General features: G+C 37.8%; 1 protein-coding gene across 6 annotated transcripts in view; it reads left to right on the top strand.

Moving 5' to 3' along the window:
* Window positions 1-2,942: 2,942 nt before the first annotated feature.
* KIF23 (kinesin family member 23) overlaps window positions 2,943-15,727 on the top strand; it is a 30,257-nt gene continuing 17,472 nt past the window's right edge. For all 6 annotated transcript variants that reach the window (XR_002769620.2, XM_031955307.1, XM_012543610.3 and 3 more), the window contains exons 1-7: window positions 2,943-3,146; window positions 7,037-7,106; window positions 10,320-10,448; window positions 13,647-13,752; window positions 14,195-14,331; window positions 14,571-14,680; window positions 14,913-15,083. Coding sequence is in view for 5 of the 6 variants with exons in the window: in XM_031955307.1 (XP_031811167.1) it covers window positions 3,136-3,146; window positions 7,037-7,106; window positions 10,320-10,448; window positions 13,647-13,752; window positions 14,195-14,331; window positions 14,571-14,680; window positions 14,913-15,083 (734 nt within the window). In the remaining variant the exon portion in view is untranslated. The remainder of the gene's footprint in view (window positions 3,147-7,036; window positions 7,107-10,319; window positions 10,449-13,646; window positions 13,753-14,194; window positions 14,332-14,570; window positions 14,681-14,912; window positions 15,084-15,727) is intronic.

The following is a 15,727-nucleotide window of genomic DNA, read 5'->3' as shown; positions in this document are numbered from 1 at the left end:
CTCCTCTTCTCTGACATTTCCTTCTTAATCTCTTTTATTGGATCTTTATTCAGGTTCTTCCTGCTACTCATGGGTGGTCTCCAGGTCTCTGTCCTGGCCCTCTTCTTTTCCTCTAAATCAGGGCTTCTTAAATCTCAGCATGCTCATTTTTATAATCTCTTCATTTTATAGATTAGGAAACTGAGGCCTATAGAGATTAAGGAACTTGCCCAAAGTCACAAGGATAGTAAATCAGAAAGCTGGAACTACAACAAATTTAGGTTAAACCATCCCAACTTGGCCCTCACTGCCTCAAGGTTTAGAAGGTATAAAAGCATCTTAACTAATTTACTATCCCTCTCACCACAAAGGATGGCTCTTCCAAGCTTTTTCATAGCTTCTCAAACCTTCCATGGCTCTCTAGTCCCTCACTCTCTTGGCTGAGAATCTTACCTCCTACTTTATTGAAAAAGTTTAAGCCATTAGTAGTGAGCTACTTGCTCCTCTCCATCTCATATCACTAAAAAGTCTTCAATCACTTTCACATTTCATATGAAAAGTTGGCCTTTATCCTTGCCAAGATTAGCCCTTTTATGTGAACAAGTAACCCCATTCCACCCCATCTTCTCCAGCAGATTAACCCTTTTTATTGTCTTCAGTCTCTTTCTATTGGCTGCTTCCCTCCTAGCATCAAACATGCTCTAGTCTTCCTTATCTTCAAAAAGTCTTTGCTTAAGCAATCCATGGGGACCATTCAAGGCTCCCCAGGGCATCCATTTCATCATTTCCTACCTGACTATACTAGTCTGCTTTCCTGGACTTGGTTTCCAGAAATTCATTATCCTGAAAGATCACATCAATTCTGGAGCCTCCATCTCCTCAGGCCCCCTGCCCCTGGGGCTCCACACAGCCACTGAATGGAAAAAATTAGAGAGTAGATATTAGAGAGCTCTTCTCAGAGTCTCTATTTGAAGGGAGTACCCGAGGCAGTCAATTTATCATTTCCTTCCATTTCCCCCTTTTTTTTTCTGAGGTAATTGGGGTTAATTGACTTGCTCGGGGCCAGTGTTGGGAAATATTAAGTGCCTGATCCCAGATTTGAACCCAGATTCTCCTGACCAGCATCAGCGCTCTATCTATGGCTCCATCTTGCTGCCTCTCCTTCCCCTTTTTATGTATAATCCTCCACTAATAAATTATCAGCTCCTTGAGAGCAGGGATTATCTATCCGTAGGACCTAGCACTGTACTTGGCACACAGTAGACACTTAATATTTAGTGTTATTGACCAATTTCCTTAATTCTCTGTAGACCGGTCTCTAAAGTGACCAATGAGTTCTTAATTGCCAATTAGAATGGTTCTTAATCAATTTAAAACTTCTCAGTCCTGTGACATTAAGAGTCATTTTCTTCTCTTTGGGTGCTTGTGGCACCGCCCTCTCCTGGTTCTCCTATCTGATCTCCTTTTCAATCTCCATTACTTGATCTTTATCGGGCTCACTCCTGTTATTCTTCTTGAGTGGGCCTAGGGCTCTATCCTGGCCTCTTTTCTTTCTCCTCCCTAAACCAGGGCTCTTTACACTTTTTTCACCTCGACTCCTTTTCGCTGAGAAAAATTTAAGCGACCCCATCTTGAATCTGAGTGAAGCATTTGTGCACGAGCAGCGCAAAGCGTTTAGATGTTCAGAACCGAGGGCGTGGTGAAGCAACACACGCGAAAGCTGCCACAAATAACTCGGGTTCGTTGCGTGTTGATTCTGAGTTCATTTTCTTGGCTTCCGCATTCAATGATGCGGCCCCATGGGTAGTTTGCACCCGCAGTCTAAGAAGCTTTGCTCCACGCTACCTCACTCGGCGATCCCATTAGCTCCCGTGGATTTAATCACCTTCTCTATACTGACGATATCAGATATTTATTCTCACCTCCAACTGCTTACCGGTCTCACTGAATGAGCCACAGGCAGCTTAATCTAACTTGTCCAAAATCAGCTTCGCCCCCAAATCCTGCCCTCTTCTCGGCTCCCCTATCACTGCCCACACGCCAGTCACCCAGCCCGGAAACCCGGGGGTCGCCTCAAGCGCTTTTCTTTGCCGCGACGCTGCCGCGCCCTCTTCGCTCCCGCGTTATAGCCGTAGCCCGCTAGGGGGCTCTCCCCGCTCCAGTTGCTCCCCGTTGGGCAGTATCAGTGCTTCCCTGAAACGCGGGTCTCTCCGTGACGCCAGGAGCCCAGGAGCCGCTACCAAACCTCCCGGCGGCGTTCCGAGTCCTGCATAACACGCTCTCTGAAACCTACCCTTCCCTGGCCCCGCTAATCTGATCGGACACCGGCTCCCACACGCCCCCTACCTTTGGCTCTGGGCGTTTTCTCTAACTTTCCCCCAGGGCTAGAACGCTCTCTCCGAGGGAGGAAAGAGCGTCTCGGCTTCTCGGCTTCCTCCGACCCCACTTGCCCAATAAGCTTTTCCCACCCCCTGTAATGCTAGGGCCTCTGTCAGTGTGCCCCGATCTGCGCCGTCTGCGTTCTATCAGTCCGCGGCTTGCACGTTGCCCCCCTTAGTCCGGGGCTCTGGCCTGGCTTTTCCTGCTCTGCCCCGCGCCGAGCCCCGCGCCTCGAACGTAGGAGGCGTTTCAGGTTTGCCATTTTGACCGTGACGGTTCGGAGGGCGGATGGATGTGGGGGGAGATACCTGAGGTGAGTTGCGGCACGTCTCAGTATTGTTTCATAAGAAAATAGGCAGACGAGGTGGCCCACCCAGAGCAAGAGGCGAGGGGTGTTTTAGGGCGTGAGTACTGGGTTCGCCGTTTCCCTTCCAAGGAAAGTTTTCCCCCCCAGCTGTCGGTTTCTATGGAAACGAGTCTAATTTCCGGCCTCGAGGCGTCGCTCCCGCGCCTCTCAAGCCCCGCCCCTTGGCTGGCCCCGGAGCACGCGGAGGTGACCGTGGACGCTGATTGGTCCGTTTGAAATGCGCCGGGGCGCGCACCCGCCTTGACCCTGGTTGCCTCGCCGGGCTGCGGGAAGTGAGCAGCCGTTCGGATTGTGCGCCGGGGAGCTCTCGGGGACCCGAGCGCGGCGGCCACGGTCCCGCAGTGTTCCCGCCAGCTCGCCCCGAACTCTCCCTGCTGTCTGCCGCCGATAGAGCGCCCCCCTCTGTGGCCATGAAGCCAGCGTGAGTGTCCAGCGCGGGGGAGCGGGGCTTGGGCGCTGGGCTGGGAATGGGGGAGGGGGGCTGAGGGGGAGGGCTGGTGCGGGACCCCTGGGCGAGGCGAGGCTGGCCTCGCTGTCCTTGTTCTCGTCCCGGCGCGGCGATCCCCACGAGCGCCACTGTCGGCTCCCGCCAGCATCCCAGCCTGGAAAGGGGCCGGGGAAGCCTTCGGGTGCTTGTGGCCGTGGCTCTGCCCTCAGGGCTAAGACTGGGGAACGTTTCCCCTCCCCCATCCTCTCCCGACCAGCCCGGACCTCGGTGAGGCAGAAGCCCTTCCCCTTGGTTTGCCCCGCCTCTCCCCTCCCCTCCCTGACATACCTGAGAGGTGATGGAGACCCTGCTGCCCCTCCGCGGCCTGCCCCGCGCCCTTATAAGGAGCAGGCACGGACCGATTGCTTTCCCATTTAATCTCCCATTTTTACTCATTACTTTTGGTTTATGAACTTCTCTCTCCCCTATGAGCCATCTATCCCTTTTTAAAAACGGGAAGGGGGGCAGTTCAAGCCAACCAACCTTTCCCGATGGCATTTGCAATACAGTGTTAAACTACCGAGGTTCGTGGGACACCCTGTTATGTCACACTGGTGGTTCCCCCCGCCCGATCCCTCCCACCCATCCACCGGGCAAAGAGGCTCCCGTACTTGTGTTGCTGGTGGGTCTTGTCTTTGAAAGGATAGTCCTGATGCTGCTTTGCGATGTAGTTTGCTGCAACGGAGAAAGAACCGAACCTGGGTTTTAAGACCCGTCTTTGCCGCATATTGTATAATTTAAGCTCAGTACACCTTCTTAAGTTTCCCCTTCTGAAAAACGGTGTTACTTTTACCGCTCCTCAGCAATACTCCTCAAAATGTTGCTCTGAGACAGGCCTTTAAAGTGCTAGATGTGAGGGGCTATTGAATACTGTTAAATGATATACTGTCCATTTATTGTCTGAAAATGAGTATCCAAGGCTAGGGAAGCTCATTTATAGGGTGACTTTTTCCGAAACTGAGACAACTTTGAAAATTCTTTATTAAGAGGTAAAAAGTTTGTGATCTGCATCAATGGATGAACACCCACACCATTAAAATGACAGATCCTTGAAGATAGAAGGTCAAGCCCTACTGATAACACTTATGTGATAAGGGTGACACCATGCTGAACACTTCAAATATTATCTATACTTTTCAACATATTTGTAATTCTTACTCAGATGGTGCTTGTAGTCTTAACATGAAACAAGTATAGATAGAGTCAGTCTGTTCAGTATAAGTATTTTGGAAAAGAAGATCAGTTGGGATCAGGAAAGTAAAGGAATTCTCTGATCCTGGAAGAAATAGAGAGGTACTGCAGATGGAGTAAGAATCCTGGGTATCTTGGATTGGGGAGAGACTAAAGGCAGGAAAACCAAGAAGTGATCTTTAAGGTAACAGACAAGAGGTGATAAAGGCCAGAACCAAGTTAGCTGTGGGTGTAGAGAGAAGAAGGGGTCAGATGCCAAGAGGATTGAATATGAGGAGAGGGAAAGTAAGGAATCATTAATAATTCCTTCTACCCAGTTTCCTATATTTGGAATCTTATTTTTTTATTTTCTCACTCACTTTTCATACATAATCCTCTGTTCTACCTCTTATGTCTTCTATTTCCACTGCCCCCACTAATAGAGACTCTTAACTTAAAAGTTTGTCAGCTAGGTGTTCCTAGATTTAGATTCATCTTCCCGAGTTCAAATCTTACTAACTGTGGTCTTGAGCAAGTCATTTAACCTTGTTTGCCTTAGTTTCCTCATTTGTAAAATGATCTGAAGAAGGAAATGGAAGATCACTCCAGGATCTTTGCCAAAAAAAAACTCCAAAAAGGGTTATGAGGAGTCGTACATAACTGAAATTTGACTTGAACAAAAAATCCTACCATTTACCTACACTATTGAAATAATAGCCTTCTTAAATGGCTTTATGCTTTCACTTTACTTCTTCCAATCAAACCATTGTATCATAACCAAAATAATTTTTCCAATAACCTTTACTTGTTCTTATTGCTTAGTAAATAAAGATGTTTCCTTTGCCTGACATTCAAGGGCTGCTCACAGCCAAGTGCCACCTTACTTTTTCAGCCTTTTCTCATATTGCTTCTGTGTACTTAGTTCTCTGATTCCTGGGTACTACCTACATTCTCCTGTTGTATTCATTCTGTTTCTTCAAGAATGACCTCCTACACCCTATTTAACTGTGGGATTTCTACCCATCTTTTAAAAATACAACTCAGATGGCAGTTCCTTCATAACCATCTTTGAAAACTCTTCTCTCTTTATAATAACAGTTCTTTTGGACCTCTCATAATACTTTGCTTCATAAATCTTCTGTACTTGAATATAACATTGTGTATGATGATTTGCTGTTTTGATGTTTTATCCCTAAGACTGTATGCTTCATGAGGGCAGGGACCTTGTTTTGTATGAACTGTGTATCTTAGTGATAACAAATAGATTTACATATAGGAGCAACTTAAATACTTGTTAAATTTTGTGAGCACCTATGCACCTATGACATTGTGATATTATTTTGAGGGACACATAGATGAATTAATTGAATTTTTTCCTTTCAAGGAAAGAAAATTTAGGGGAAATAGGATTACACACACACACACACACACACCTGTGAAATATGCATAAAAGAGATACAAAGATAGAATTTGGAGGAAGGAGACCTTGATTTTTCATTAAAGAAGTTGCTCAGGAATGATTTCATGACAGTTAACAAAGGTATTGAAGGATGAATCTGATTTTAACAGACAATAATGAAAAAAATCTTTTTTTTTTTCTTGAAATACTAAACAGCATTTCTTTAGTCAAAAAAACTATCCTAATTCTTTGGGGATATTTTGTTTGGACATTGACTTGACTTGATAACATTGAACATAGTTTTCCTGTTATTTGAGGTTCTTTGCAGATGAGAGTAAAGATGAAGTTTAAAACCTTCAGTTCTTACTTATATGTATATTTTCAGTTTTGATTATTCTCTGCAAATTTTATGTCAGCCTCAAGCAAGCTAATTTTAATATTAAGTTGTAAATTTTTAAAAACTTCTTTTGAACTGAGTAGTGATAATTAACATACGTTCAGTTCATTAAGCACTTACTATATATAAGTCATTTTCTTAAGCACTAGGAACACAATTATTTAAGAAAAAGAAATACAGTTTCCATTCTCAAGCAATTTATGATTAAGAAAAACCATACAGACGAGGAAACTTAAAAGTATGTTTGGAAGTTTTACATTTTTCCTTTTTAAAAATTTTTTATTCATTTTGAACTTAAATACAAAAAGACCAAAATGGAGAACATGTCTGTTCACAGTACAACATATGAGAAAATTAAAAGTAAAATGATAAATTTTCATTTTATACTGTTTTAAAAAAAGTAACTTTGTAATAAATACTCAGAAGAAATTATGTTTTGTGGAGTTGAAACACAGCAGAGCCACTGATGAAAAATGTTTACCTGGAAAATTCCGAGCCTTTGTTAAACGTTCCAGTTCTCCAATCAGAGGTGTTAGGAAACTGAGGGAGTTAAAAAGATATTGAGTACCAAAAAGTGAGTCAGTATGTATGCAGTGGTAATGTTTCTGGTGATCAGATTATCCTGAAAGAGGCAAAAGGTGCCATAGAATAGAAACCACGTAGCTAATAATAGTCTCGACAATCATAATATCTTATTTTCCATTATGTATGGATTGAAAAATGAAAATTTATTATCGCTGCTTATTTTCTTAAAAATTACTAATAAGAAAGAACTGCATAAAAATAGGAAAATTAAAAGGAAGAATTTGGTTTTGTATGTTAACTTTGCACTAAAATTTTAATTTCTTCTATGACCAGGAAAAGTAAAACACCTAGGAAGCCATTTCTAAAGAAAGGAACCCAAGCGAGCCTCAAAGATCCAGTTGGGGTAAGACTGCTTTGTTTAATTACTTTTAGCTTTGCTCTTTTCTGCTGTATTTTACTACTTAAGGGATTATGAAAAAAAAAAAATAAAAGTAATAAGAGCTTCTGTTGCCAAAGAATTCATCATTTTGTAGCCAAACCTGTTGGTAGTGAGATTTAACTAGATCAACTCTTAAGATAGTAGGTACAGTTTGTCTCCAGGTTTTTGGAGCCCTTTAGTTTGGTAAATCATGCCAAAGCTTGTGCTCCATTGGTATGATCTGGTATAACCCAGGGTTATAACCAACCCATGATCATGTAGTATAGTGAAAAGGACATTATTTGGAGTCAGAAAAGATCTGGGTTTAAACACTCCTCAATAACTTAATAAAAGTATAACATTGAAGAAATCATTTTATTTTTCCTATGATTCAAATTTCTCTATCTGTAAAATGAGACTATTGTTACTTGTAGAACCTACATCACAGAAAGTGATCGTGATCAAATGCAGTTCTGTAAATAAAGACATCAGATGGAAATCTTATTCTGTTTGTATACAAGAAAAAGGAATGAATGGGAAAGAATATAAGAATTAACTGTACTAAATCCTAATTATTAATTGAAGCATGGTTCCATTGCTATCTTCATTGTCTTTGTATTCAAAATAGTGCTTCATTGAAAAGATATTCTTTTTTTTTTTTTAAATTACAGCTTTTTGTTGACATGCATGTATAATTTTTCAACATTGACCCTTGCAAAAACTTCTGTTCCAACTTTTCCCCTCCTTACCTCTACCCCCTCCCCTAGAAGAGGAGGTAGTCTCATACATGTTAAATATGTTAAAATATATGTTAAATACAATATATATATACACATATTTATACAGTTGTTTTGCTACACAAGAAAAATCGGATTTAGAAAGAAGGTAAAAATAACCTGGGAAGAAAAACAAATGCAAGCAAACAATAACAGAAAGAGTGTAAATGCTATGTTGTGGTCCACACTCATTTCACAGTGTTTTGCTGGGTGTAGCTGGTTCTGTTCATTACTGATCAATTGGAACTGATTTGGATCCTCTCATTGTTGAAGATAGGCACTTCCATCAGAATTGATCCTCATATAGTTTTGTTGCTGAAGTGTATAATGATCTTCTGGTTCTACTCATTTCACTTAGCATCAGTTCATGTAAGATTCTCCAAGCTTCTCTGTATTCATCCTACTTGTCATTTCTTAAAAGATATTCTTTATCTCGGGTTTATAAATCTACAATATCAGAGGGTAAGAGGAATCTCTTTTACATTTCAGAATCAGTCCACCCCACTTTCTAAATATAGTACAATGATTAATTTAAAAGAAAAGTTTTGACTTTATGCTTATTTAAAAAAAAATATCAGAGTCTATATCCCAAGGAAATTAGAAAGGAGGGGGAAGAACCTACATGTGCAAAAATGTTGGTAGCAGCTCTTTTTGGGGTGGCAAAGAATTGGAAAATCAGTAGATGCTCATCAAGTGGGGAATGGCTGAATAAGTTAAGGTATATGAAAGTAATGGAATATTATTGTCCTTTAAAAAAGGATGAACAAGATGATTTTAGAATTTAGATTTTAGAATTTTATGATTTTGACCTGGAAAAATTTACATTGGCTGATGCTGAGTGACGGCTGATGCTGACTGATGACGAGCATAGTACACAGTAATGGCAAGATTATATGATGATCAACTATGAAAGATTTTGTTCTTCGCAGTGTTTCAGTGATACAACAATTGTAATAAACTTTGTATAGAAAATGCCATCTTCATTCAGATAGAGAACTATGGAGACTGAAAACAACGCATGCTTTGTTCACTTTTTTCTTTTCTGTTTTTTTTCCTTTCATGTTTTTTCTTTTTGTCCTGATTTTTTTGTTCCCAATATGATTCATAAAGAAATGTATATTAAAAAAAAATTTAATGTACATGTACAACCAGAAAAAAATAAAACAATTTTTAAAAATGCCAGAATTGGAGAATCTGAATGAGAAGAAACCTCAGAGACCATCTATTTCTATCACATTTGAAGACCTAATAATAAGCTTTACCCTTCAGTAGCCTATTCCGCTTTTGGATAATTAAAATTGTTAGAAGGTTTTTTTTGCTTGGTTTCTCAATCTGCTTCTCTACAACTTCTTATTGCCATCAGTTCTATTCCCTGGAGCCAAGAACAACTCTCACAGGCTCCAGTGCCTTTCATCTCATATTTACGCTCCAGATCTGAGGTGTCAAAGTACTTATAACACAACCTAATTAAAATGTAATTGGGAAATATTTAACAAAATAAATAAAAATACAGTAAAATAGAGGTAATTATATCTTAAATTATAAAACAATTACATTTTTAAAGTTGTCAGTATTTAGTCTACAGGGATCCTTATGCTTGATTCAGTGGCCTCTGTTTTTATTTGAATTTGACACAACTGTTGCATGTATCTTATGTGAACATTGTTTTTGTTTTTGCATGTTCTGCCCTCCAGTAGAATAAGAAATTCTTGAGATCAGGAACTTTGTTTTTGTCTTTCTTTATATCTCAGCCCTTAGTTCAGTGCCTGACATAATAAATGCTTAATATTTATTGACTGACAAAAAGTCTTAATTCTTAAATTCTAATTGAAATTCATCAGGAGATATATTTAGTGATTCCTTTCATAGCAGTACTTGCTAGACCTCAAATGCTTTTCTAGTTACAAATATAAGCTTATGAGTTTAAAGTTGATTTCTGCATATAGTGATCAGTTGATGGAAGTTTATGTCAGACAGACTGTTGTACTTCAGAGTTATATTCATAAGTTGAGCAAAGGTACTTTGAACATAACTTTTACCAGTATTTGAAACTAAATATTAAGCCTTACTTTAATAATTGTTTGAAAATTTAATTGAAAAAGCAAACTCCAGGTTTGATTACTATTTGTCATTTTATTGTTTTTATTAGCATTATTATATCATATTAAGTTTTTATTTTGTTTTGATTTAACTTTAGACATGTGAAGGTTTGAAAAGTATTAAGTTGTTCTAATTTTGCCATTCTAAGTGATGTTGTTTGCATTGTCATTTCACGGTTTTAAAAATTAAAAAAATTGGTGAGTCTATAAGTGAAAAATTATCAGCTCATAAAAAATTAACTCTTCATTCTTTAAGGTGGTTTTGATTACTTTTGAATAAATAACAATTTGGGTATTTTTTTTTTTTTTTTTTTTAATTTTAGGTATACTGCAGGGTTCGTCCACTGAGTTTTCCAGATCAGGAGTGTTGCATTGAAGTGATCAGTGACACTACAGTTCAACTTCATACTCCTGAAGGATACAGAATAAATAGAAATGGAGATTATAAGGAGGTATGGGTTTGTATTCATGAAAAGGAAACCTGAAGGAACTTTTAGATAGTTGGCTTTTTTTAAAAAGTTTTATGAATTGCTTTTGATTCCTCTCTACCCTATCCTTTTTTGGCTACAGCCAGCAACCAATCCTTTTATCTTTGATGTTATTATTAAAACTCACTTAGCCTTATGTGTAAGTTTATAGAAGTTTTTGGAATATGTATATATTATATATAAATACAGACATAAATTATTGTGGAATCATATGGATGCAGTGTGGTACAGTGGAATGGAGGAAGTACTTCATTTGAAGTCAGAGGAGATGGTTTTAAACTCTGGTTCTCCTAAACACTAATTGTATGACCTTGGACATTTCATTTCAATCACTTTACCTTTCCCATCTTTAGTTCCTCCTCTGCAAAGTGAGGTGTTTGAACTAAGACTTTAAAATCCCTTCCAACTCCAAATCTGTAATCCTATCATTCTCCTTGATTAGTTTTACTGCTTTATATTTTGAAATTGAACATTTGAATCTTTATTCTAGATATTCTGCATTACGAGAAAGATAATGGTGTGGGGAAAAAAGTACTGGACCTAGGAAAAACCTAGGTTTAATTTTGCGTTAGATGCTAGTTGAGTAAATTTGGGTTAGTTACTTAAACTCTCTGAGACTCAGTTTCATTATCTATAAAAGAGTAATAATGCTTACCTCACAGTACTAAGGCAATCAGTCTATAAACTACAGAGTATTATAGTAATGTGAATAAAATTATAATAATACTTATTATAGTGATATGAATAGAATAATATGAATGAAATATCATTTAGTTGAATTATTCTTTTGAATGAATTTTAATTAAGATAAAACTAACCCTCTATGTGTCTTGGAAGTCACTTTAGGATTTGCCTAAGACTTGGATTAGTAGTTGATTTAATAGATGTAGTTCTGCAAATTTTTCATAAAAAGAAAATTGTAGTGCCCTTATATGTTTCTGTAATTCCCAAAATTAAGCTTAGGGGAATAGTTACTAGACTTTAACTATGAGAGAGAAAAAGGATTGTTAATAGGCCTATAAAATTAGTAAAATACTGGTTTATCTTTGCTTTATTAGTATAGCTGTTGTTTAAAAAAATTTCATTTTTATAAATATTTTTAATTGGGCCTACAAGTGAGTATAACTTGTTGAAAAGCACCATGAGAGACGGGAGATAGGATGTACCAGGCAACTCAAATTACTATCACTATATTGACAAATATGTCTCCTCAAATCTTTATGAAGAAAGCCTTGAATTCTGAACCCAGATGTGTTGGGAATTAAAGTATTTCTGAAACTATCAGACTTGCTTCTTTTATTTTTTATTTAATAGCCTTTTATTTACAGGTTATATGTATGGGTAACTTTACAGCATTAACAATTGCCAAACCACTTGTTCCAATTTTTCACCTCTTACCCCTCCCCCCCAAAGATGGCAGGATGACCAGTAGATGTTAAATATATTAAAATATAAATTAGATACATAATAAGTATACATGATCAAACTGTTATTTTACTGTACAAAAAGAATCAGACTCTGAAATATTGTACAATTACCTTGTGAAGGAAATCAAAAATGCAGGTGGGCATAGATATAGGGATTGGGAATTCAAGGTAATGGTTTTTAGTCATCTCCCAGAGTTCTTTCTCTGGGTGTAGCTGGTTCAGTTCATTACTGCTCCATTGGAAATGATTTGGTTGATCTCATTGCTGAGGATGGCCACGTCCATCAGAATTGGCCATCATATAGTATTGTTGTTGAAGTATATAATGATCTCCTGGTCCTGCTCATTTCACTCAGCATCAGTTCGTGTAAGTCTCTCTAGGACTTTCTGAAATCATCCTGTTGGTCATTTCTTACAGAACAATAATATTCTATAATATTCATATACCACAATTTATTCAGCGATTCTCCAACTGATGGGCATCCACTCAGTTTCCAGTTTCTAGCCACTACAAAGAGGGCTGCCACAAACATTCGTGCACATACACAGACTTGCTTCTAATAGCTTAGGCTCTCCATCATTGAAAGGAGAAATTAATGGAGAAGGGACCCAGCCCTTCTTTAGTATTATGTGCAACAATTGCTGACTACTTGCTGCCAAATAATAGGTTGATATGCACAGGAACTATTTGAGTCTGTATTACTGGTTTTGCTTCCAGCCCAACCCTTGTAGTCATCTTCAGGGAAACAATTTTTATATAGAAGGCATTAGTTTTCCCTACTAGTTGCCAATCAATTGCCACTCACATAGTAGGCAAACCAGCCTACCTAAAAGCAGTCTGAAGGATAGAACACTATCTCCTCCCACACCTTGATGGAAGTAACCTAGAACCCTGAACTCAAAAGTCTTTAGAATATGCTTCTAATCTAGTGTCCACAAATGTCCTTTTGGGAAGGAAACTCCTATGAAGATGGAGCCTGGTAACTATTTTTACAGATCCTGTAGGCACATCTTTTGAAGAGTTCTTGTCACCTAAGTCTTGACATTGTCAAATAAGTCTATATCAGAAACTGATATGATTTTATTGGTGGAAATAGCATTAAAGAAGTGATATATGACCATCTGGTTTGCTACTGTACTCAAAGAATCATGGAATCTTTGGTCTTGATGCTGAAAACTTCAATATGTATTTTTTCTCCTATAAAATGTCAGCTCTTTGAGATCAGAATCTGTCTTGTTTTATTCATTCATTCATCCATCCATCTCTGTCCTTGAAATGAATCAAAACATTGGGGTTGTGTCATGTTATCATTAATTGGTTCTTTTGAGCTCTAAATAGAATGAAAGAAAAGCTGAAGACAACACATTAAAGGTTTCTTTTGTTGAAAATTATGCAAATCTGATTCTGTGAAATGGTTCATACTTTCTCGTTTTATTATGAAAATGTGAGCCTGTTTCTAGTGGAGATTTATTTTTATTAAAAATGTTTTTCAGATTTTTGTTGCTTTGATGAAAAATTCACTTTTTATTGTATTGTTATAGTGTGATTCTGCCTTTTATTTTAAGTGAATTAACAATGTTTTTTTTTTCTAAAATTAAAGGATTTGAGTTTTTCTTTGGCTCTTTATAGAAATTAAGTGCAAAAAATGTTTCAGACTTTGTTGAAATTTATTAGTCTACTCACCTGGTAACTTGATTATTCTTAAGGATATGCAATTTTTTCTCTTCCTTTATAGACACAGTATTCCTTTAAACAAGTCTTTGGCACTCTCACCACTCAGAAGGAACTCTTTGATGTTGTTGCTAACCCTTTGGTAGATGACCTTATTCATGGCAAAAATGGTAGGGTATTTGGAATTTTCCCTGGTTAAATTTGCATGGAAACTTCAAATTCATTATGTTACATTATATATATTAGCTTTTGTTTTTTCAATTGAAGCTCGTTTTTCTTTTTTCTCCCCCTCCCCTTCCCCCCCCCTCCCTCCCCCAAAACCTATGGTTTCATTGTAGGGAATTCTCAGTGTATAACTTCCCCTGCTAGTGTAAACTGAGTATCTTTGCAGCTTCTAGTCTTAATGATTTTCCTAGGGACACCAAGCGGTTAAGTGACTTGCTTAGAATCTTGGAGGTAGTATGTAGTAAACAGGATTTGAAACCAGATGTTGCTGACTTTCTTTTCTCATGCTGCTTCTCCATTTTTATTATTTTCTATGAATTTATAAAACAATTCTGCACAGGGAATTATATTTTACATGCTTAATATTTGTGACTTTTCATATTATAGGACTCCTTTTCACATATGGTGTTACAGGAAGTGGAAAAACCCACACGATGACTGGTTCTCCTGGTGATGGGGGTCTTCTTCCTCGTTGTTTGGATATGATATTTAATAGTATAGGATCATTTCAAGCCAAGCGATATGTAAGTGATTTTTTTTCTTGTTGTGGCTAAAACATATTTGACTCAATTGATAAAATGGTTGCAACATTATTCACACACAACACTTTGCACCCAGTAGACCCCTAATGGTTAGTTAATGGATGATTTATTTATAAAAACTAAATTACTTGACCATTTTTTAAAATCTTAAGTTTTAAGTCTGCTTAGAGATGTGTGTCCTGTTGTTTAGCTCAAGTTTCACCTTAATGTGTCATTTTCAGGTTTTTAAGTCCAATGATAGGAATAGTATGGATATCCAGTGTGAAGTTGATGCCTTATTAGAACGGCAGAAAAGAGAAGCTCTGCCAGCTCCAAAGACTCCTTCTAGCAAGTAAGTAAATTTCTGCATAAAATTTGCAGTCAGATCAAATTCTTATCTCAGACATTAAACACAATTTATTCCATCCTAGATGTGAAAATTAGTATGTGTTTGTTCTAGTGGGACTAAAGTAGAAAATTTCTTGTTCATATATTTGATCAAATGTGCCCTATCCTCTGATCCAGAAAAACTCACCTGTTTTTGACTTAAAGAATTGGACTTATTGTTATCTTTATTTTTATAGAAAACAGATTGATCCAGAATTTGCAGATATGATAAATGTTCAAGAATTTTGCAAAGCAGAAGAAATTGATGAAGACAGTGTCTATGGTGTCTTTGTCTCTTATATTGAAATTTATAATAACTACATATACGATTTATTAGAGGAGGTACCATTTGATCCTATAAAGCCAAAGTAAGTAACTTTCTTAGTTTTTTACCTAGATATATAGTTGTATTAGTGTATTTCATAATACAATGTACTAACAATATGCAGGTGGGATATTTCATTCAAGAAACACAGTTGTTAAACTATTACAGCATAGTGTGGTGGCTAGAGAGCCATCTTTGAATCTAAGAAGACCTAGGCAAGATACTCAAGTCATTGCTCTTGGAAACACTTAAAAGTTTCCTAGTTAGAGAGAAGATGCTACCTTGTTCTATCAAGCCAAGTTACTACACTTGAAAATTCCTTATATCAATGAAATCATAGTTCCAGTTCCTATCTGTATTACTCTTGAAAACACAAATTTGACTCCAGGCTATATTTCTCAGCAAACATTGTCTTGAACAATTTTCAGCAGAAGTTATACGTGAACTCTGGCTATACTTTGGAAGAATCTGATCTTGTTATTATCAGTTTTATGGCTGCTTGTATTTTTGTTCAACTTGGCTAAAATTTAAGGATCCTCTACAGAGTAATAATAGCTCCAAGATATATAGGTTTATGTTTAGTGTTTTCTTTTTGTCTTCACAACTACCCTGTGAGCTATAAGCAGGATTAGTATGTACTCACTTACAAAATGAGAGAACAGAAACTACTTAAAAAGTAGTTGTCCA

The sequence above is a fragment of the Sarcophilus harrisii genome, chromosome 2, assembly GCF_902635505.1.
Source record: "Sarcophilus harrisii chromosome 2, mSarHar1.11, whole genome shotgun sequence".
Classification (NCBI taxonomy): domain Eukaryota; kingdom Metazoa; phylum Chordata; class Mammalia; order Dasyuromorphia; family Dasyuridae; genus Sarcophilus; species Sarcophilus harrisii.
This window is presented reverse-complemented; position numbering and strand designations above follow the sequence as displayed.